A 20895-nucleotide genomic window follows, 5' to 3' on the forward strand; every position below is an offset into this window, starting at 1 on the left:
TTCATATCCTTTGGAACTGTGTAACAATGCCATTACCATCAGTTTTTGGCAGGAATAGAGTGCATTTGGGGGCTTTTGAGGTCTTTTTTTTTTTTCTGATCAAGACTCCCTTTAATGCCGACAAGTAAGACTTTATATAGCAAGGTCAATAGGATCTGTTCTGATCCCTCTCTCTCCCTAGGTCCTAGACAAGAAGAACACAATAGGCTGAGTAGGCTTTTGAGTTCTTTCACACAGCATGAGACACTGCAGGACCTACTTGGGGTTGTATGCAGGAATGCACACTTCAGCTCTGGGCCCAGGAACACAGACTAGACTGTGTGGTGGGGTACTCCTCACAGTATTTTTTACTTTCTGTCCACCATGCAGAACGAACATTTGCTTCTGGGTTAGCTGTGGTGATGGTGAGAGGGGGAAATCACAAAATACCAAGCAAATGGCAATCTGTGGATACACTGGTCTAGATTGACACCCTGCCCCCATCCACCTGCTAATTTACATTTGCCTGAGTCAGAAAACCGTCAACACCTCTTAAGCACACAAAGGGCTTGAAAAATAGTTTCCCTGCTAGCCCACCTTTAATGTTTTCCATAAAGTTATCTCTCAGAAGGTCTTCAGATCTCTGTGCCTGTCCAGCTAGAGAATTTCTGTGTCTTCCTGATGAAATTAAAGCTGCACTTCTTGGCAATGCTATAGGAACATTGCCAGCAACCATTCCTGTTCCTAGCTACCTATGTGTGCCCATGCACAAACATCAACAAGCCACTTATTTTCTAGTATTCGGTTTTTTTGAGACAGTGTTTCTTCAGGTAGCCCTGGTTGTTCTGGAATTCACTCTGTTAGACCAGGCTGTCCTTGGACTCTGAGATCTGCCTGCCTCTTCCTCCTGAGTGCTGGGGTTAAAGGCATGTACCAACACCATCTGGCAAAAGTTAATGAATTTTGTATATATGTTTATTATATGCACTTAAGTTTTTCACCAAACTTAACTTTTTGAAAATTTCAAATCTACAAAAAAAAAAAAAAAAGATGAAAGTATGTGGCCTTTTCCTAGAGTCATGAATTTTCCTGTAGTTAGACACATCACCTCTCTCCACCACCTTCCTCTCACTGTGGTGGGAATATCAGGATTTCCAAGGTGCCTTTATCAAATCTATAAAACTGAGACAATTCCTACTATCATACTGGGACCAACTGATAATTCTTGCAGACTTTTCTGGCTGTGTGCACTGTATCACTGTACACCCCTGTCCACATTCAGTCAGGAAGCACATGTTGTTCTTGTGTCATTTTCCGTCTCTTCCATCAGTGCTGGGGTAGAACCCTGGGTCTCATGAGTATGCTAAGCCATCCCCTAGGCCCTTTTCATATGGGACAGTTCTGCCTTCTTTTTTCTATAGAAGTTCCAGGCCATTCATTTTTAGAACAGAGCACCTCCTAGACTTGTCTGATTTCATCTGTCTTCCCCTCTCCCATATTTTCTACAAACTATTAAGTTAATTCTACTCTAGAGACACTTCTTTTAAAAAAAAACAAAACAAAACAAAATTAATAGCAAGGTGGTGGTGGTGCACTCCTTTAATCCCAGCACTCAGGATACAGAAGCAGGTGGATCTCTGAGTTCAAGACCTGCCTAGTCTACAGAGTCAGTTAGTTCCAGGACATTCAGGGCTACATAGAGAAACCCTGTCTCAAAAAACCAAAATTAATAATAATAATTATTATTATTGTTGTTGTTGTTATTATTATTTTTTTATGAGACAGGGTCTCACAGTGTAACTCCAACTGGCCTTGAACTGTATCTTCCTACCTCGGGCCTTTTGTGTTTGGGATTACAGGTGAGCCACTATCCCCATTTCCAAATGGCAGCTTTGGAAAGGACCGTTCTAGAGGCTTTTGCCACACATGCTGTCTCCCCCTGAAACTAGAGCCTAAGATGGGTCTCACCCTGTCCCCTTCCTTCCTCTCTGAATGCTTCTGGTCAGGAAAGACCCACACCGATCTGCTATCAGCACCAAGTTGGGTCTGCAGTGCTACACCTCTGCCTTCTCTCGGTTACAGGCTTTGACCCAGGCACAGCTGCTCGCCTGTAATCCCAGCATCTGGGAGCCAGTAACAGCAGTGAGTTTGAGGCCAGCCTGGAGGACAGAGGAAGACCCTATTAAAAATTTAAAATATAAAAAGAAGGAGGGGAAAAGACAGAGAAAGGAACGGAAAAAAGGGACCTTGAGTCCTCTATGGAGCAGCAGTACCATTTGGGGTGTTAGGAACAGAATAGCAAACTGGGCAGCTGGGGTGGGGGAGGGCGGAGAGGAGTCTCAGCTCCTGTTGGGATCCCAGAGTCCCTTTCTCTAGAGCCTCCCTCAGGGATCTGGCTCCTGGGGCTTTCTTGTCACCATGGTTGCTCACAGATAAAGGACCATCATAAGGGATGGTCAGCTGGTCAACAATTTGGGGGCTGGGCGGGATGAAGAATGGATGAGGAGAGCAAACTTACATTTATTTACAGATCAACTCCAACAAAAAACAAAGCAAACAAAGAAATAAAAACCCACCATCTCCGTTTCAAAAACTAAGGCTGTGAAAAGAAGAACCCCTGTTTTGAAGCAAAGTGCCCACTTCCCCTTTATTCTGGGAACTACCGCTTAGCACTTTGCTAGTTTCAGAAAAAGGGTGGCTATCCTTCCGAGACTCCACACCCAGCCTGCTGAAAAGATGAACAAGCCCAGGTCCCCAGCGCTAGCCAAAGCCTGTAGAGGACAGGCTAGCGGGAAGAGCCATACTGGGTCCACTCCTGCTGCCGACCACATAAGAAACTGGGGCGCAGAGCCAGGAATTGAACCTTCAAGACTCACTTTAGCCAGTGAGCTGGCGATCCGCGTTAATTACTGTGGGTTAATTACTGTCCTGAAACTTCTCCTCTATCACATCTCTGGCCAGCAGGTTGGGGGAAAGGGGAATAAACAAAGGTGGCCGTTCAGCCAGAGCGCAGTCCTGCCTCACTGGTCCAGCTGGCAGCCAAGTTCCTGAGATGCTTGTGAAGTCTCCGCCTCCTCTTCTCATCTCAACGACCTTTCCTCTTTCTGTGGACACTTGGGACCCACAGGCACTTTCTTGTTTTTATTATTTTTAATTTTTTGAGATTATCATATACCTAACATCAGTTCAGGCCCTTCCTCAAAGGCTGACTCAATTAAGTCTCCATACCAGTCTTGTACATCTTTTGGGGTATTGGGGCTCGGGTTGGGGTGGGGGCAGGTAACTTAGAGCAAACAAACACTGCACGGGCACTCATCGATCAGTTCTGTCTCTAGTAGCTGTGCCTTAGGTATTTTCCTGATTTTCAGGCTCAGATATTTTTATAGGAAGCCTACCAGATTGGATCGTCTGAATGGTCCTTCAAGCATTTTTACTCCCATAGCTGCGTCTCTTTTAACTCCAGGCTTGACAAAGGCCACCGCCATCCTTGTAGGTTTCCACGCCCCATGCAGTAAGACTCCAGCTGTAAATGACACAAGCCTGCGAAGTCTCAAGCCCTTTATCTTCCCCTTGCACACTTCAGATGTGATGTGTCACTTGTCTTTTGGGAACGCAAAGTAAACAGAAAGCACTATATCCACGATGGCCCTCTGTCTCCAGCTCAGACTCCTGGCCTTTCCCTGCCTGCTTCACTAAAGGGTTCACTTTTCTTGCACTGATTCTTGGAACCAGATTATCCAGGGTCACTATGGCTACATCTGAAAATCCTTCCTGGAACCCTTTTGCTGACTGTGCTACCAGATATAAACCTGCCTCATTTCAACCTCCAGGGAGCTTCCTGGACCAGCTCTTTCTCCTCTCGCCTGAATTAGAAGTCCTTCCTTTATTAGGACTACTGTACTACTCCGTGTCCTAGACTCACGAGCTTATACTGTAATGCCAACACACACATCTTTGCCACAAAAATATGAGTGTCACTGTGGTAGGCATTATGGTGGGTTGGTGTAAAGATAATGCTCGGGAAATAGTTTTGAATAAATGAAGCGAGGAACAAATGAGCAACCAAGGTGACCCGTTTCCAAACAGCATCCACCTTTGGGTATATTAACCAGCGTGTAACGATGAATAAAAGCGATTCTTTTTCCTTTCCTTAAATGCAGAGATTTGACTGGCTTTACTCCAATTCTGGATTGATTAAAAAACAATGCCATTGCTTTTCTATTCCAACAGGAAATATGGGATGTATAAAATCAAAAAGGAAAGACAATCTGAATGACGATGGAGTAGATATGAAGACTCAACCAGTACGTAATACTGACCGAACTATTTATGTGAGAGATCCAACGTCCAATAAACAGCCAAGGCCAGTAAGTAGAAGAGTCTCAGGGGAGAAATCCCAAAACAGGATCAGAGCATGGCTGTGCAATTTAAACACTGATCTTTGCATGCAAAAAAGAAATCATATTGATTACATAGACATAGAAATGCATTGCATAAAAGTAATTGATATTGTCCTTGTAACGTAATCCTTTGAAAAATGTGTAGAGATTTTAGGGAAAACCTGGCTACTTATTAGATGATAAACAGGCCTTTAGTTTCTAATGAAGAGACCCCAGCCTGGACTCAGGTCTGCGAGACTCAGGTTAGATGTGAAATCAGCTCGGCGCTCAGAGGACAAAAGGATTTGCTGGATTTAAACCAGGAGCTAAAATGCATACTAATGTGTATTTGAGGCATTGCATTTTATTCCTTCTTCTCTTTTCTTCAGCTGATTTAAAATAGTACAAAGACTGAAGCTGTTATGGTTTGTTAAAGAGGAACAGAAGATTAAGAAAAAGCATATCCAATTCTGTCTCCACACTTTTTGATGTGTCCACATTAGAAACTTTATATAAGTGATGTACCACCTGATGCACTTGGAAAGGAAGTGATGCCATTCTTTAGGGACTTGGAGCTTGGTTTAGCTATAACATTTAATCTGCTTTACTTTGGCACCTGTAACCTGGCACATAGTGCCCCATTGGATGTCTGTATGCCATCCCATACCCTGAGTTTTATGGACTGTGTTGGCATTTAAGCTGAAAGCAAGTTATTCCAGTTTAGCCCAAATGCCTTTACTATCAATTTGGCCAGGCATGGTGGTACACATCTGTAATCATTGCATTTTGGTAGCAGAGGCAGACAGATCCTTGTGAGTCTGAGGCCAGCCTGGTTTACATAGCAAGTTCCAGGACACCCAGGGCTACACAGTGAGACCCTGCTTCAAAGAACAAAAGAGAAGAACATGTAGAGTTTCTCCAGTCTGGCCTATGTTTTTAAGTGGCTTGGTATTTTAGAAATATATTGTCATTGTCTAGTCCTGCTGAGGGCTATTGCCTGCCTCATCCCCTTTCTCTATCAGAATCCAGTGGCATCATTTAGACTAGTCAGAGTTAGCTAAAGAGAAGTGGAGATGACTGGTGACTGCCTTGTGCTATTATTTTATATGCTGTTTCTGGATAGATGCATTATCAGTCTATCACATAAAATCGCATATAGAGGGGTTGGAGAGATGACTGTGGTTAGGAACAGTGGCTATTCTTCCAGAGGATCTGAGTTCAATTCCTGGTGCCCATATGTTAGGTCCAGTTTCAGGCCATCTGTCACCTCTTCTGGCCTCTGCCTGCACCAAGCACACACATGGTACACAGATATCTGTGCAGGCAAAACATCTATATTCATAAAAATAAATAAATTTGAAAAAACTATCCAAAATGTATCCATACACAATGGATAAGATTATTAAGAGAGCTGGGCAATCGTGGCACACGCCTTTAATCCCAGCACTTGTGAGGCAAAGGCAGCCGGATCTTTGAGTTCAAGGTCAGCCAAAGCTACACAGAGAAACCTTCTCTTGAAAAACAAAAACAAACAAACAAACAAAAAACACTAGTGATTTGGTGATAATGAATACACATCAATATAAACTTTAAAAGCATTTTGTAAATATGGATACAGAGTTGTATTCTTAAATGTGATTAACAGAAAGAAAAATAAGAATAAAAGAAAAGTAAAGAGTAGTTTTCTGGTAGACTTCAAAGTTCTCATTAAAAGTTCCATTTATTTCTGCTAGCAAATGCTACAGATTTTTATGTGCTTTAAAGCCCAAAGTTTTTGTTTTGTTTTGTTTTTTATTTGTTTGGCTTGTTGTGTTGTTTTGTTTATTTGTTACCACGCCTTACTTAGGAAAGCAAAGGAGACTAGTTAAATAAATCAAATATTCAGTGTAAAAAGATTAGAAGTACGTTGGACAGCAACAGCGAGCATGTTTGAAATCTTTCAGTTCCCTAATGCTTACCAGAAACATTTTAGTTCAGATCTTCTGTGGTCATAGATGCTCTCGAAGAGCCACTTAGCTTGGCCTCATCCTGTGACCATAAGCAGGACTCTCCACCTTTGCTACATGTAAAAAAAAATAAAATAAAATATATATATATGCTCCCAGTACATTACAAAGGGCTCTGCTGCCATGAGGTGAAGGGAAACCGATGCAAAGTCAACAATACTTAAGGAAAATTTATTCGAGAAAGTTTTAGAGAGATGGTATGCAGGTCACATTATGTGTTTTGTTCGTACAAACATGGTTTAGGATGAGCTGGCAGCATGTGTTCCCCATTTCTTAAGAGGCCTTTAGTGCACACATTTCAGAACCAGCCTAACCTTCCAGCAGGTCTCCTATAAAAATATGCTTTATCATATTTGTAAACTAACCTTTCTGATATTTGCAGATCAGCTTCCTGCTTTTAGAATTATTTAATTTCTCATCTAATTGCTTCCTCTAAATCACATAAAATAGACTGTAATTCTGGATTATGCAACACCAAATGACTAAAACAGCAATGTAAAAATTTCTTAGGTCTTAATTATTAGTAGGGGCCCATGATTTCCTCCTCCTTCAATCCTTTCTCGCAGTGAATTGGAGAAAGCTATTTTCCAGTATAAACCATTTAGTCATGTTCCATGAAAGGACTATTTAAGGAGAAGCAGAGGAGTGAGAGGGTTGGAAGTCTGGACCCCGGGAGGACATCCTTAGAAGAGGTCACCAGGCCTTTCACATCCCCAGCAGCTCTGGAAAGGGTTTAGATTACAAGGTACCTCACATAGTGCACCCTGCTGCTGCCATAACTGAGGATCCCCCCCCCCCCCCGGCCCCTAGATAGACAAAGTCAGGGTCAGGCAAGAGAAAGCATTGACTCAGTTGGGTTTGTGTTTATCTGTTAGTGAGAAGTCTGATAAAGTGTTTTTAAAAGTTCAGAAAACATGGAGATGGGCTGGTGACAACTTCTGAAAGCTACTGGTACCCTGTCATTTCCATGTTTTGCTATGCTGGCCCTACCTACCTTTTGGATTCCATGGTTGCTGTGCCTCCAACCTTTGGTTCTTTCTAGGTACAAAGAGGCCCATTTTACCAGTGCCCTACCCACCCACTGAACTTATGGCATGCATAGGAGGCTGTACATCTAGAAGCAGGCATCATACTGGGCAAACCACCACCTCAAGTATTAGGATTCTGTTACAAACACGAGAAAGAATCATGGCAGGTTGGCGTGTAGTCCCTAGCTCATGAAGCCCCATCCATTTCCTCTGTTGACAAAGACCAAGGACTACATGTCCAGGAAAAGCCCTGAGCACAACTGTACAGGTGGGACCCTGCTGATGACATCATCACGAGCAGGAGGCTAGCATGGAGCCTTGGTGGCAGTGGCACCATCCTGTAGAATTTTCTATTTGGTTCTTCTTTCCTATTTAGCAAATGCAAATCTAAACCTCCATAGCTGCTGTTAGGAAACTGATATCCATGTGAGAAGAGAAAACTGAACATGACTTTTTTTTTTCTAACAAATACTCTTTCATAGGTTCCAGAATCTCAACTTTTACCAGGACAGAGATTTCAAGCAAAAGGTATGTTTCCTTAACACCATAATTAATGTTTTGTTTGTTGTGGTGGGAAAATATATGTAAACCCAAACTTATCATGGCACGAGGCATTTCTTTAAGTGTCGAGTTCAGAGGCAGGAGGTATACATTGCTGTGTAAGCATCACCAGCGTCCATCAGAGAAGGTTTTCATTACTCCAAGTGGAACTTTATCATTCACAGTCGTTCATGGTTCTCTTCTCCCTCCTGCTCTGGGCAGCCACCACCACACTTCCTGTCAGTACAGATTTGGTTGCTCTAGGTAGCACATGTGACTGGAAATATACAGTCCTCGTCATTTTATGCCTGGCTTATTTAACTTAACATAAGGTCTTCATGGCTCATCTATAATATATCATGCATAAGGACTTCAGTTCTTTTATAAGGCTAAATATTACTTTATTTTATGTATGTGTCACATGTTCTCCATTCCGCTAACGGACACCAGAGTAGCGTCTGCCTGCGGAGACTGTGGCAGTGATGCCATGATGGCACGTACAACCTTTCCCAGCCATAGTTTTGACATTTTAGTAGGTTTCTGTGATTCGGAGTGTGCTCAGGACACACCGCGTGCTATTCGTGGGTGGGAGCACACAGCTCCACGCCACGCCCCTTCCCTCTGTTGCTTCCTCTCTTCCTTTTGTGTTCGTGTCAACGGGTTTTGAAAGGGCTTTGCTTATATCTTTTGTCCTTAGATCCAGAGGAGCAAGGGGACATTGTGGTGGCCTTGTACCCCTATGATGGCATCCACCCAGATGACTTGTCCTTCAAGAAAGGAGAAAAGATGAAAGTCATTGAAGAGTAAGTATACCCAGGTCCTGGCAGCATGTTGGTCACAGCCCTCGCAGGCTTCTCTTTTGCTTTGCTTAGGCAGCAGATGGAATAGCACAAAAGGAACTCCTCTTTTGAATGTGGCTCTGGGCACCTCTACCATTTCTCACAACAAGGACAGACACTGTTGCTTTGGTCACCAATGTGCTACCTAAGAAGCTTGGCTCTGTGGCATGCTGCCTACGATAGCCGTTGTGGAGCTTTGGAGATAGCTCAGTCATAACCTGAGTTAGTTCCCTAGGACCCACATTTTTAAAAAGAAAAGGCTGGATATGGTGGCACTTGCTGTGGTGCCACAGCATTGGGGAAACAGGCTCTCTCCAGGCTGTTTAGTCTACTTGGCAAGTTCCAGGCCCATGAGAGACTCTGTCTCTTTAAAAATGAAAAAAAGAACATATATATATAATCTGAAGAATGACAATGAAGCTATCTTCTGGCATGTACACACATCTACATATGTGACACACACCTGCAAACCCAAGTGCACCTTCATATTCATCAACATGTTTCACACACACACACACACACACACACACACACACACACACACACACACACACCATACTCACCACAATCCTATGATTTGTATACTATCATTTATATTTTAAGAGTTAAAATTCCAAGGCACAGACTGAGGACTTTTCAAAGTCACACAAACCCCAGGAGGAAGGCCCACGCTTAGGGGCAAGTTCCTGCGGAAGCTCTGGACTTGGTACCTTATGCTTAAGGGAGTCTCCGTCCTCTCCCTCTTTGCCAGGTCAGGGTCAGGGCGCTGCTTCATGCAAATTCAGTACAGAAAGGAAGTCGGACTTACAGTGCTGAGAGTTCCTTGTTCTCCTTCCGCACCGCCCTGTGCCCTGTGGCCTGACCGTGGTCACGCATCTGTGAGTCAACACACAGGGGTCATAGAAACAAAACATCCAAGCAGCTTCAGGGAGGCACTGATGCAGCTGAGCAGGGCTTCCCCGCCCGATCATGGCTGCGGTGCCACAGTCTTAGAGGTTACAACGAGTGGCTCACAAGCCTGGTCTAAATCTATGTGATGTAGCCCGCTCCGTGTGTCAGGTCATCTCTGTGTGTCTTCTCATGTCTGTTACAGCATGGCTGTGCTTCTTATGGAAGTAGCCTTATGCTGTGCTTAGATAGCACATAATAAGAAAACATAGGTATAAAGGTTTTAGGTCCTTATAATGTAGCTCAATGGGAGAGCGCTTGCCTAGCATGTACAGGGTCCTAGGTTCAATATCCCCGCATGTTTAAAAAAAAAAAAAGGAAAAGAAAAAGAAAGTTCAGCCTAAATATTTTAAATATTTCCATCTACAGGCTGCTTATGTGGCTAGACAGTTCACAGGTGCAGCTCAGAGTTAGCCGTGACCTCCCTTCTCTCACAGACAAGGGCCTGATCTGTGTGTAGGCATTTGAAGAGGAACATGGAGGCTTCCAAGGACCCATTGCATCTCTCCTCTTCTCTGGAGCTCACCCGCTCCTTCTGGGCCGAGCCCTCCCTCCTCCTCTGTCCCGCTGCCCTCTGGGTTAGTGCGGTATCGTGCGTGCTTACTTGCTTACTTACTTATTTACTTACTTACTTACTCTGAACGGGTTTGGGTTTGTTTTATTTTGTTGTTGTTGTTGTTGTTGTTGTTTTCCTTTATTCGTGGCACCCATCTCTGGGGAATGTGGATGGTTTTACACACAAGTTTATAACATGTGAATTCTAAGTCACTATTTGCTTGAGTCCATTGCCACAAGGCTCCTTAGAGATATTTCTTAGCTACCTGGGGAAATAAGAAATGTTCAGTTTCTATACGTTGGGCCACTTTGCAAATGCTTTTCTTTTTTTTTTTTTTTCAAAATGTTTTATTATTTTTTCTTTTTTTAAAATTCTTATTAATTTGTTCATATTACATCTCGATTGGTAGCCCTTCCCCTGTTTGCTCTCATTCCTCCCTCCCTCCCAATTCCCCCCTTCTCCCCTCCCCTATGTCTGTGATTGAGGGAGACCTCCTCCCCCTATATATGCTCCTAGAAAACCTAGCCGACGAACAGGATATTCTCCACCGTTGAGTGGAGAATGAGATTTGACTCTCACACGAACTCTGGTGCCCCTTTTCTGATCACGTCCCCTGGATGGGGAGGCCTGGCGGCACTCAGAGGAAGGATAGCAAGTTACCAAGAAGGGACTCGATATTCTAAGAGCAAATTCTTTTCTATGCAGCTGTGAGCTCGGCAAGCCACACTGAGTTGTAAGGGTGCTTTTGTTTCGTTTTCCCTCTCACTCTGCACAGCAAACTCCTTAGGGCAGTTGCCATTGCACCTCTTGACTTTTATTTCCATTCCAGGCATGGGGAGTGGTGGAAAGCTAAGTCCCTGTCATCAAAGAGAGAAGGCTTCATCCCCAGCAACTACGTGGCCAAGGTCAACACCTTAGAAACCGAAGAGTGAGTCCTCTTGCGTGGCCATCCTGGTGTTTCTGTACACTGCGTTGGATTGCCTGTTTGTATATACACTATCTTTCTCCCTCCCTACCCCAACACCTATGGAATGTGAAAATATCCTTGCAGGTGGTTCTTCAAGGACATAACGAGGAAAGATGCAGAACGTCAGCTGCTGGCCCCAGGGAACAGTGCAGGAGCTTTTCTGATCAGAGAAAGTGAAACTTTAAAAGGTGGGTAAGTGGTTAAAGGCCAGGCAGAAGGCCGTGTAGGGATTTAGGGAATCTTTCTGAATGGGAACCCAGGGCCTTATGCATGCTGGGCTGTCACTCTGCCACTGAGCTACAGCCATAGCCCCCAGAAAATCACTTTGAGAACTCTTCCTAGAATGAAGGAAATTAAAAATACAGTAGCTTCTTGTAGTGAAGGGGTCATTTTTATTTTGTTTTCGTTCTGCTTTGTTTGGTTTGGGCTGGGTTTTTGTTTTATTTTGAGATCAAGTCTCTCTATGCAGCCCTTGACTTGCCTGCAATTCAGTAGGTAGACTAGGTTGACCTCAAATTCAGAGGGCCTTCTGCCTTTGCCTCTTCAGTGCTGGGATTAAAAGCTTGTGTTACCACACTTAGATTTTTAAAAAATTTGTTGTTGTTATTGTGTGTGTGTGTTTGTGTGTGTGCTTGCCTGCCAAGATGCATATGTGGAGGTCTGAGCGCATCTGTGAGAATCACTTCTCCCCTGCCACCATAGGTCCTAAAGATTATCAAGGTTCTGGTTATCAACCTTATACAGAAAGTTCTTTTTACCTGCCTAGCCATCATGCAAACTCTTTGATCGTAAAGTTTTATATTTTGATAGCAAATAGCACACTCAAATGATAAATGCTAAGGAATGAAAAGCAGCCAGGATTCTGGCCAGGTCAGGGCATGCTTCCTGTTTTGTTGTATTCTTGTGAAAGTGAATCCTAAATGTCAAGGGGAAACGCAGCATAATCTATTCAGCTAAATGATTTCATAAAAGTGTGGTGAAGAAGGAAAATGAGGTATTGGCTACTTGTGTAGCAAGCACAAAGCTGTTGTCATTTATCAAGTCAAAAACATTTGGGAGCAGGGAGGGGGTGGCTCGAGACAGACTTTCTCTGTGTAGCCCTGGCTGTTCTGGAACTGCTTTGTAGACCAGGCTGGCCTTGAACTCACAGAGATCTTCTTGCCTCTGCCTTCTGAATGCTGGTATTACGAGCATGCACCACCTCACCTGGCATTGAGTCAGATTTTTATAGGACCTTTTTTCTTCCTTTTTGAGGCAGGGTCTTATTATGTAGCATTGGCTAGCCTGGAACTGGCTGAGATATACCAGCTTCCACTGCCCAAGTGCTTATATTAAAACCATCACTGCCCCTGGCTGCAGGTCTTTATTATCATGCCATATAAACATATATAGTTTTTAGTTGTCCATTTTATGGGGAAATGTGCACCCCAGTGAATTTATCCTGTAGGCGTGATTAACGACACATGAGCATGCCTTCTCTTCACTTCTTCCCACAGGAAGCTTTTCTCTGTCTGTCAGAGACTATGACCCCATGCATGGTGATGTTATTAAGCACTACAAAATTAGAAGCCTGGACAATGGTGGCTATTACATCTCTCCACGGATCACATTTCCCTGCATCAGTGACATGATTAAGCATTACCAAAGTAAGTAAGCAACGAAGGCTGGGGAGGCAGATTGTTTTTTATAATGCTTAGTGTAGAGTGGCAGATACTACTTTGTATGGAAGGTATGCTTTCTGGCGGTGTGCTGGATGGTGCTGGGCAAATAGGGTCTAACTTACTGTAGCTGCTCCTTGACTTCCGATGAGCGTGTGCTCTAATAAGCCTGTTGTGATCTGAAGCGTTACAAGCTGATAACACATTTCATTCGCCTTGTCTTCTGAACACCCTAACTTAGTGTAGCCACCAGGAATTGTGCTCAACTACTTAAATGTCCAAGCAGGTGGGCAGAGTCGGCCAGCTTTGTACCCTACATGTGCTATTGGCTCATGCAAGATGCCGAGTACTAGGCTGAAGGTGAACAGAGATTGGTTGTGTAGACACACTTTCATACCACGGTAAAGTGGAAAGCATTATGCTGAGTGCTGTATCACGGTCCGTGTGCAGTGACATTGCTACTGGGGTGCCTGCGGCCTTCTTGCTTCGTGTGAGCTACTTAGCATCCAGTGTGCCCCCCATCCTGTGGAGCAAAGTGTATATTGTTTTTGCACAATGCACATTCTTAATGTGTGCAAAGATCTGAAGTATAGGATGTACAGATCTGTGGCTCTGAGTGTAATGCACACGTGTAAAAGGACCGTGTGTCCATGATAAGAGTGCACAACCTAGCACCGTGGGCATATTTAAAAGCAGCAAGTCAATGCCTTGTGCCCAGTTCCAGTTTCTGCCTTGGGAAGCTCCCCTCTGTGGCTTTAGGTCCATTCATTCTGGCTGACATCAGATTCCGGAGATGCTGCAGCTACTTCCTACTGCCGGCTCTAAGCGGCTCACTCTATGGGAAAGCTCACTGGGGCCCCAAACCATGGCGCAGTATGGAGAGATCAGGGGGCTGGGCTCGTGGAATCCTCCCTCACCCTCTCATTCCCATCTCCATATGCTTCTGGCCTTGGTGCTGGGGGCTTGCAGTGCTGTGGCCCTGTTCTGGAGGGCAGGAGTAGTCTGACTGCATTCTTGCCCATGTGACACTGAGCTTATGAGGAGGAGGACATAGGAGTCAGAATAGGTTGTTTTGTTTTTGTATGATCACAGTGTTAATGAATAAAATAACATTTCGAATTGTCTTCTAGTATTTTGAAAATAGTGATTATGCAAAAGGCACCCCCATCAGCATTTTAGATGGTGTCAGGCTGGAGATTATAAGAATAACAGATTATTCATGATTTCCACTATAGGCACGTCTAAAACAAAAAGAAATATACCAATTGGTTCTGCGTTAGAGATTCAGCCAGCCAAGTGTCTTTAAATGCATGGACAGATGCCTTTCTTGTCAATGGTCTCTAAACAATACAGAGTTACAATGGGGTGTTTGCATTGTATTACTTCTATTACAAGAGTGATTTAAAATAAGGTGTGCACATGAAGTACTGTTTGCAATTCTTTTTTCTTTCTCTTTTTCATGTTTTCTTCCTCCCTTCCTCCCTCCCTTCCTTCCTTCCTTCCTTCCTTCCTTCCTTTCTTTTTCCTTTTTCTTCTTTTTACATTCGTTGTTTGCGTGTGTTGGGGAATCCATGACTGACCCTATGTCCTTAAGGCTTGGCAGCAAGCTCTCCTACTCACCAGCCCTCTGTGGATGTTTAACTTTGTTCTTCCTTGCACATTAGAGCAGTCTGACGGCCTATGCAGAAGATTGGAGAAGGCATGCATTAGTCCCAAACCACAGAAGCCATGGGATAAAGATGCCTGGGAGATCCCCCGAGAATCCATTAAGTTGGTGAAAAAGCTCGGCGCAGGACAGTTTGGGGAAGTCTGGATGGGTGAGTGTTCAGCTGGCGTCCCACTCTGGAGAGGATGATGAAGGAGCCAAGCCTCTGCCAGCCACTAAGTCAGGCACTGGGCCACTCAGAAGCCTAATTTCCTACTTTCCTGTCTGTCTTGGGACAAATTCTGACTGCTTTGATGTTTGTTCTCCCTTGGGACTTTGATAATTCCCTTCATCTGCTCCAGGATAAGAGCACTGGGTGCTTACACAAATCCTGTCTCCTCTTCATCAGTCTCTTGTCCTCACACTTAGGGTATATACACTTGAGATCTCAACTTAGTGAGAGCTACGCTCAGGCTTAGGGCCTGCTAGTTTCATAGAAAGCTTCAGGTTCATTCTGTGTGGGGGTCACCAATGAAAGATGCCCAAAGCCCCACCATTAATGAATCCTTCTACAGAGCTAAGTATAATCTTCTTGGACTGGAACGAAGTACATCAGGATTGCAGCAGCGGCTTGCCCCGGGAATATTTTTTTTTAATTTAAATGTTATTTTACATGTATGGGTGTTTCACATGCACATGTATATTGCACCATCTTCATGCCTAGTGGCCACTGCAGGCTAGAAGAGAGCATTCCCTGGTACTGGAGTCATAGAGGTCGTGACCCTCAGTGGGTGCTAGGATTTGAACCCAGGTCCTCTGCAAGAGCAGGAAGTATCGTTACCCTCTGTGCTGTCTTTTCAAGCCTCCAAAGAATTCTTCTTGACCACCTCAATTTTCTCAAGTTTTCACGGAATATAAATTTATTTGTGATATATTTATATATGATATTTAATATACATTAAAGTTTTTAAGTATCACATTTTCTTTTTAGTTCTAAAAAAAAAAGTTTGTCTTGGCCAGGGGTAGCTAACATTTGAAAATGCCTCAGCCCAGGGAGTAATGGAGGAGGACCCCAGCCAGTAGCAGCCATAGGGTGTGACGGAGACCAGGAAGGGATAGAGGGTTTTCCCCCTGGAAACCCAGTTTCTGCTATCTCAGCTGCGTACTTTGGCCCAGTGGCACCCTCATCGCAGAAGTCTTTACTATGCACATACTGATCCAGCTGCAATTAATCGATATATAGCTCAAGGTAGTTACAACTGTACAACTCTCTCTCTCTCTCTCTCTCTCTCTCTCTCTCTCTCTCTCTCTCTCTCTCTCTCTCTCTCAGAACCTTTGGGATTGGGCCTAACTGCTTGCACGCAGGTCAGTTTCTTCCCCTGGTTGCTTATGTCACAATACTATCTTTATTTTTCCCTTCCCTAACAAAATTAACATTGCATCAGCCTAACAAAATTAATGCTGTTAATGGAACAATTCTGTGGCAGTCAATAAGTTCATAAGCTGCAAAGCACCCCAGGCTAGTTACAAGTAGTTTGGTCACTCCCACAACAGCCATGACACCCATCAACGCCCCTTTTAACTGTTCTGAACCATACTGGTAAGAACATCCAGTGGACACACTTTCATTTCTTGTCAGCGTAAACTAGGAATATTTACTTGTCGGTCTATTTTGAACTTTCGTAGGACCTAAAAGACCATTTTTTTAAAAAATGTTGCCATCTTCTTTTTCCTCCTTGAGATATTTGTGTTTATTTCTTAGTGGTTAATTTATCTTTCCAGATCCGTGGAATGGGACAGGAATGGTTTAATGACTACTGTAAAACTCACATATATTCACCAGTTGTGTATCTCTCATGCTTGCTTTCATGAGTGAGTGCACATGAACCTTTTGTTGCTGTTGAGGCCCTTGAGAGTCATTGCCTGCAGGAACGCTTTGCTCCCGACACTGGTCCCTACAGCTGTCACTACAGCACTGACTCTGTCCCAACCATGGCTGGACTAATGTTCTTTTGAATATTTGCACCTAACACATCTTCAGCTCTCCTACTATGGAAAATCCTGCGTCTTATCTTCCTCTTTTATGACACCCATATCCTATAAAACACAGGGTCATTGTTATGTAACATGACCCTAGACTTGGATTTTTTCCTAAGTGTCCCGTGGCGTGGCTTACCTATCTTTTGTGTGTGGCACTTAAGCATTACACTCTACTGTGTTTTGGATGCTATCAGGTTGTGCTAAAAACCACCTAGGGGAAAGTTCTCTCACACAGTCTTAAAGCATCTACTGGCAGGCTATGTATCCATTACAAAAGAGAATCATGAATCGCCATGGAAATATTTGATGGGGTTCCTAAAAATCAAAGAGAACAACAGCAAGAATGGGACCATGTGCCTAATCACTGCAAACTATACTTGGATAGATTTTTCTCTATTTTAATCATAAAAGCAATATGAAAAGTAATGCAGTTTGGCTTTCCTATGCATATTTTTCCAGATAAGGGATTGATAAGTGTCCCAAGAAGACTGAACAGCAGGCCATCCACACTGTGGTCTAACTGGGACGGACTCACTCACCCCAAAATTCAGAGTTTTGTTCCATCCTCCTCAGACTGAGCTGTGAAACCAGAAAAAAGGCATAGAGCATCACGCTGAGGGATACGTACCCATCAGCAAACCAAATACACTTAAATCCAGTCGCTTAGGTAGATTGGGTGTATGAGACATTTCAGTTCATACTATTTAAAAAGACGGCGTGGTTGCCACGGGGGTCAGAAAGGCCTGTCTGCTGCACGGGCAGAACAGGTGTCAGCCTTGACAAGAGCCGCCTCGCAACCCACGTTCCTACCCCAGCCCTGAGTACTGCGCTCTTAAATGCACACACCGCAGTTCTTTATTCATTTGCCAGTGGCACTCGGGTTTGTGTCCTTCTTTTGCCTACAGTGGGCTGTATCTCTTAGGACTCCACCTTCAGAGGTGCAGTTGCTGGATTTCGTTTGTTTTCTTGTTTTATTTTTATTATTGGGGGGGGGGGTGAGGGTGCCTGTGGAGGCCAGGAGGGAGTGTTAGGCCCTTAGCAGTTGGGGTTCCAGGTGGTAGCAAATCACCCAATGTAGGTAATGGGGAAACCAAATCCAAGTCCTCTGAGAGAGCAACAAATACTCTTAACCACTGAGCCACCTCTCCGCCCCCCCCCCCCCCCAGTCAGTGGCTCTTAAGATACCTTTACTTGTAAAGTGTTAAGGAATTGCCATTCTGTGGACATGCTGAAGTGGAAGCACCAATTTCCATCCCCACTAATGGTGTGCAAAGGTCCAGATTCCTGCAAGTCCTTTAGAGCACTTGTGACTTTTGTCCCAGGAGGTTTGGTACATTGCTGTGGTGAGGCTTTAATGGGTGTGAGGATTGTGGTTTTCCTTTGCAGTTCTCTACAGATGAGCTGTGCTGGGAGTCCTCATGTGAGTACAGTGGCCATTTCTGTATCTTACCCAGAGAAATGTACACTCTGTTCCATTTTCTTCTCTTTTCTTTTCCTTTTTTTATGGCAAGTGTGGTAGCACACTCCTTTAATCCCACCACTTCTGGGAGTCAGAAGCAGGCAGATCTCTGTGAGTTCAAGGCCGGCCTGATCTACATGATCTTCTATGTTAGCTTAAGATACATAGTGAGACCTTATCTCAAGAAAAACTTGTTGTTTATTAAAGTCTAACAATGAAAGGCATAATCAGGGTAGCCCATCTGACACCAGGTTATAACAGATCCTAACTGTTGTCCTGATTGAAAGACCCAATTCAGGAAAGTATTACATACCTAACATTACTCTACACAAAATCCTATAGCATTGGTGTAAAAACCACGGAGGAGTTACTAGGAATTTCTACATGAAACAAAGATGGTTTCTTTTTTGTTTTTTTTTTAAATGTTTTTTGAGGTAATTGACATTAACCTAATAAGAAAGAACACAGGGTGCAGGAGAGACAGCTCAGAGGTTATAGAGTGCTGGCTGCCCTTCTAGTGGCCTTGGATTAATTCCTAGCATCACACGACAATCCTCAGCTGTCAGTAACTCCATTTCCAGGGGATCTGATGCCTTCATTCTGGCCTCCCTGGGCACCAGTCACACATGTGTGCACAGATATACATACAGGCAAAGACTAAGACACATAAAATGAAATTAAAAAAAAAAAAAAAGAAATGCCAAGCCAAGGTAAAATAGCAATAAGCTTAAGAAACAAGTTCAATTAAGGAAGAAAGAAGTTAAGAAAGAAAACACAGAAATGAAAGCATGTGCCCCACAAACACCCGAACATGAATGTTCAAGACAGCATTATTCATAGTAGTAGGAAAGTGGTCTAGAATCCCAGCATTTATGAGAATAAAGCAGGAGGATTCTACATTTAAGGCCAGCCTGGGCTACATGACAACACTGTCTCAAATACAGTAATATAAACAGCCAGAATTTTTACCAAGAAACTAATGTATGAGCAAAAATTGGTATAGCCGTAGAGTGTTCTCAACTACGGGGCCGTCTCTCCAGCCCTCTCCTCCCGTTTAGTTTTTGATCCTCCAGAAATGTGAGAGCTAGTTTTTCACACGGGTACAAAACAAAATCCAGCCAATTAAAATCATATCATTGTTAAGCAAATAAGTTATTGTTTTTGTTCATCACAAGGGATGGTCCACAGACCGCCTCTCACACTGTAACATCTGAAAGGCAAAGGGAGAGCTTCTCAGATGTGACCTGCCCTGTGCAGGAAGAAAGCTGTGGAGATGAAAGCGAGAGGTGTGTTTGCCTCAAGCTGTTTCCTCTGGTCGTGTGACCCAGGGCATCTGCTGTGGGTGCCTTCTTCCTCTGTGTATTGTTAATATTTCCAGAGATCTGACTGGACAGTGAAGAGGAGGAAGAGGAGGAAGCTTTTTGTTTTGGTTTGGTTTGGTTCAGTTTTTAATTACGATTTGGTCTCCAAGAGGCTTTAGTTTAAGAAATGAACATTTCTAACAGTTTTGTTTGACACAGTCTTTGCTTTGTTTTCTGAGACAGGGTCTATCTATGTAGTCCTGGAACTCACTTATGCGGACCAGGCTGGCCTCAGACTCAGAGCTCTGCCTGCCTCTGCCACCCAAGTTGCTGGGATTAAAGGTGTGTGCCACCACCTCCTGGCTGTCCTTTTTTAAAGACTGAATTGTTTTTACCTTTTGGTTTTGAGTGTTTGCCTGTGTGTATGTATGTTCACCATGTGCATGCCAGCAAACGGCTTCCAGCCCCTGGAATTAGAGTGCTGTGAGCCACCACGTGGGTGCTGAGAACCAAACGCAGGCCTCAGGCCTCTGCAAGAACAGCGATGATCTTATGCTCTGAGCCCGCTCTCACCATGACACATGCTTATTTAGAGGCAACTTACTTGAAACCAATCATCAGCCAACTTTCCAAACCAATTATATGCTTTTTGTTTAAAGTAACTCTCCATCCCATGGTATGTATGTGTGTGTGTGTGTGTGTGTGTGTGTGTGTGTGTGTGTGTGTGTGTGTGTCTGCTGCTGTGCTGGAGCCACAGACACAGCTGTTTAGTCACTGTTGATTCCAAATTCCTTATCAGCATCTTCAGTATCATTAGCAGCTGTGTTATTTCCTGGTGACTTTTGCTCTACCTCTGGAGAGCAGATCTTCCACCCTTTCAAAGGATGTAAAAGTTTCCAGGTCCCATTGTTTTCATGGGGATGAGTGGGAGTGACTTTTGTTTCTTTAGCTTTGATGCTCGGTAATGTACCAAGAGCACAGAAAGGCTACTGCAGGCATAGACAGCCGCAAGTGATTACAAACACCACAGAGGAAACCGGCCAGACCCTTGAGTCCCCCTTGTCCCTTCCCAACCTCAGTCTGGCATGCCCCCAGGGACACCTGCCATTCTGACCTTTGTCCTAACTTCTTGACCTTTTCCCCCGAGGTGCTAGAAGTGGAGCTAGGGTCTTGTGCAAGCAGACAATGCTTTGGTGCCTTTTATTTAACTTTATATAACTATACGTGTTTCATACCATACTTTTATTTATGGTACAGCATGCATCAAACAGTCCAGTCCAGATTTACCTGGCCTTAATATAAATGGGCCATGCTGAATGTATTCTCTTATTTCTTGCCTCTTTTCTTAGACATTTTTAAATGATTTGATCCATGTTTTGGGCTCTTATAACATTTCATGCATCTCTGTCGCTATGCAATGTTGCTTGTGTGTGCATGTAAAATATGTAGAATTTTATTCATTCATTTCAATATTCACTGGTGAAGTTGGAAGTAATCCCACACTGTGAACACTGTGATCTCACTGTGGTTTTGATGGTACAAGAGTGCAC

The 20895-nt window shown here is 43.8% G+C and overlaps 1 protein-coding gene across 5 annotated transcripts in view; it reads left to right on the forward strand.

The window, feature by feature from the left end:
• The window catches only part of LYN (LYN proto-oncogene, Src family tyrosine kinase), a 119314-nt gene that overhangs the window by 52720 nt on the left and 45699 nt on the right, over positions 1–20895 (forward strand). For 2 of the 5 annotated variants that reach the window (XM_084799815.1, XM_084799816.1), the window contains exons 2-8: positions 4210–4283; positions 7875–7920; positions 8630–8735; positions 11105–11203; positions 11327–11430; positions 12739–12888; positions 14565–14717. In XM_084799815.1, the coding sequence (XP_084655941.1) occupies positions 4215–4283; positions 7875–7920; positions 8630–8735; positions 11105–11203; positions 11327–11430; positions 12739–12888; positions 14565–14717 (727 nt within the window). In that variant the 5' untranslated portion in view covers positions 4210–4214. Of the gene's footprint in view, positions 1–4183; positions 4347–7874; positions 7921–8629; positions 8736–11104; positions 11204–11326; positions 11431–12738; positions 12889–14564; positions 14718–20895 lie in introns of those variants that run through there. The other 3 variants (XM_084799813.1, XM_084799814.1, XM_084799812.1) reach the window with 2 other exon arrangements.

Source organism: Acomys minous, assembly GCF_964271855.1.
Source record: "Acomys minous genome assembly, chromosome: 1".
In the NCBI taxonomy this organism is placed as follows: Eukaryota; Metazoa; Chordata; class Mammalia; order Rodentia; family Muridae; genus Acomys; species Acomys minous.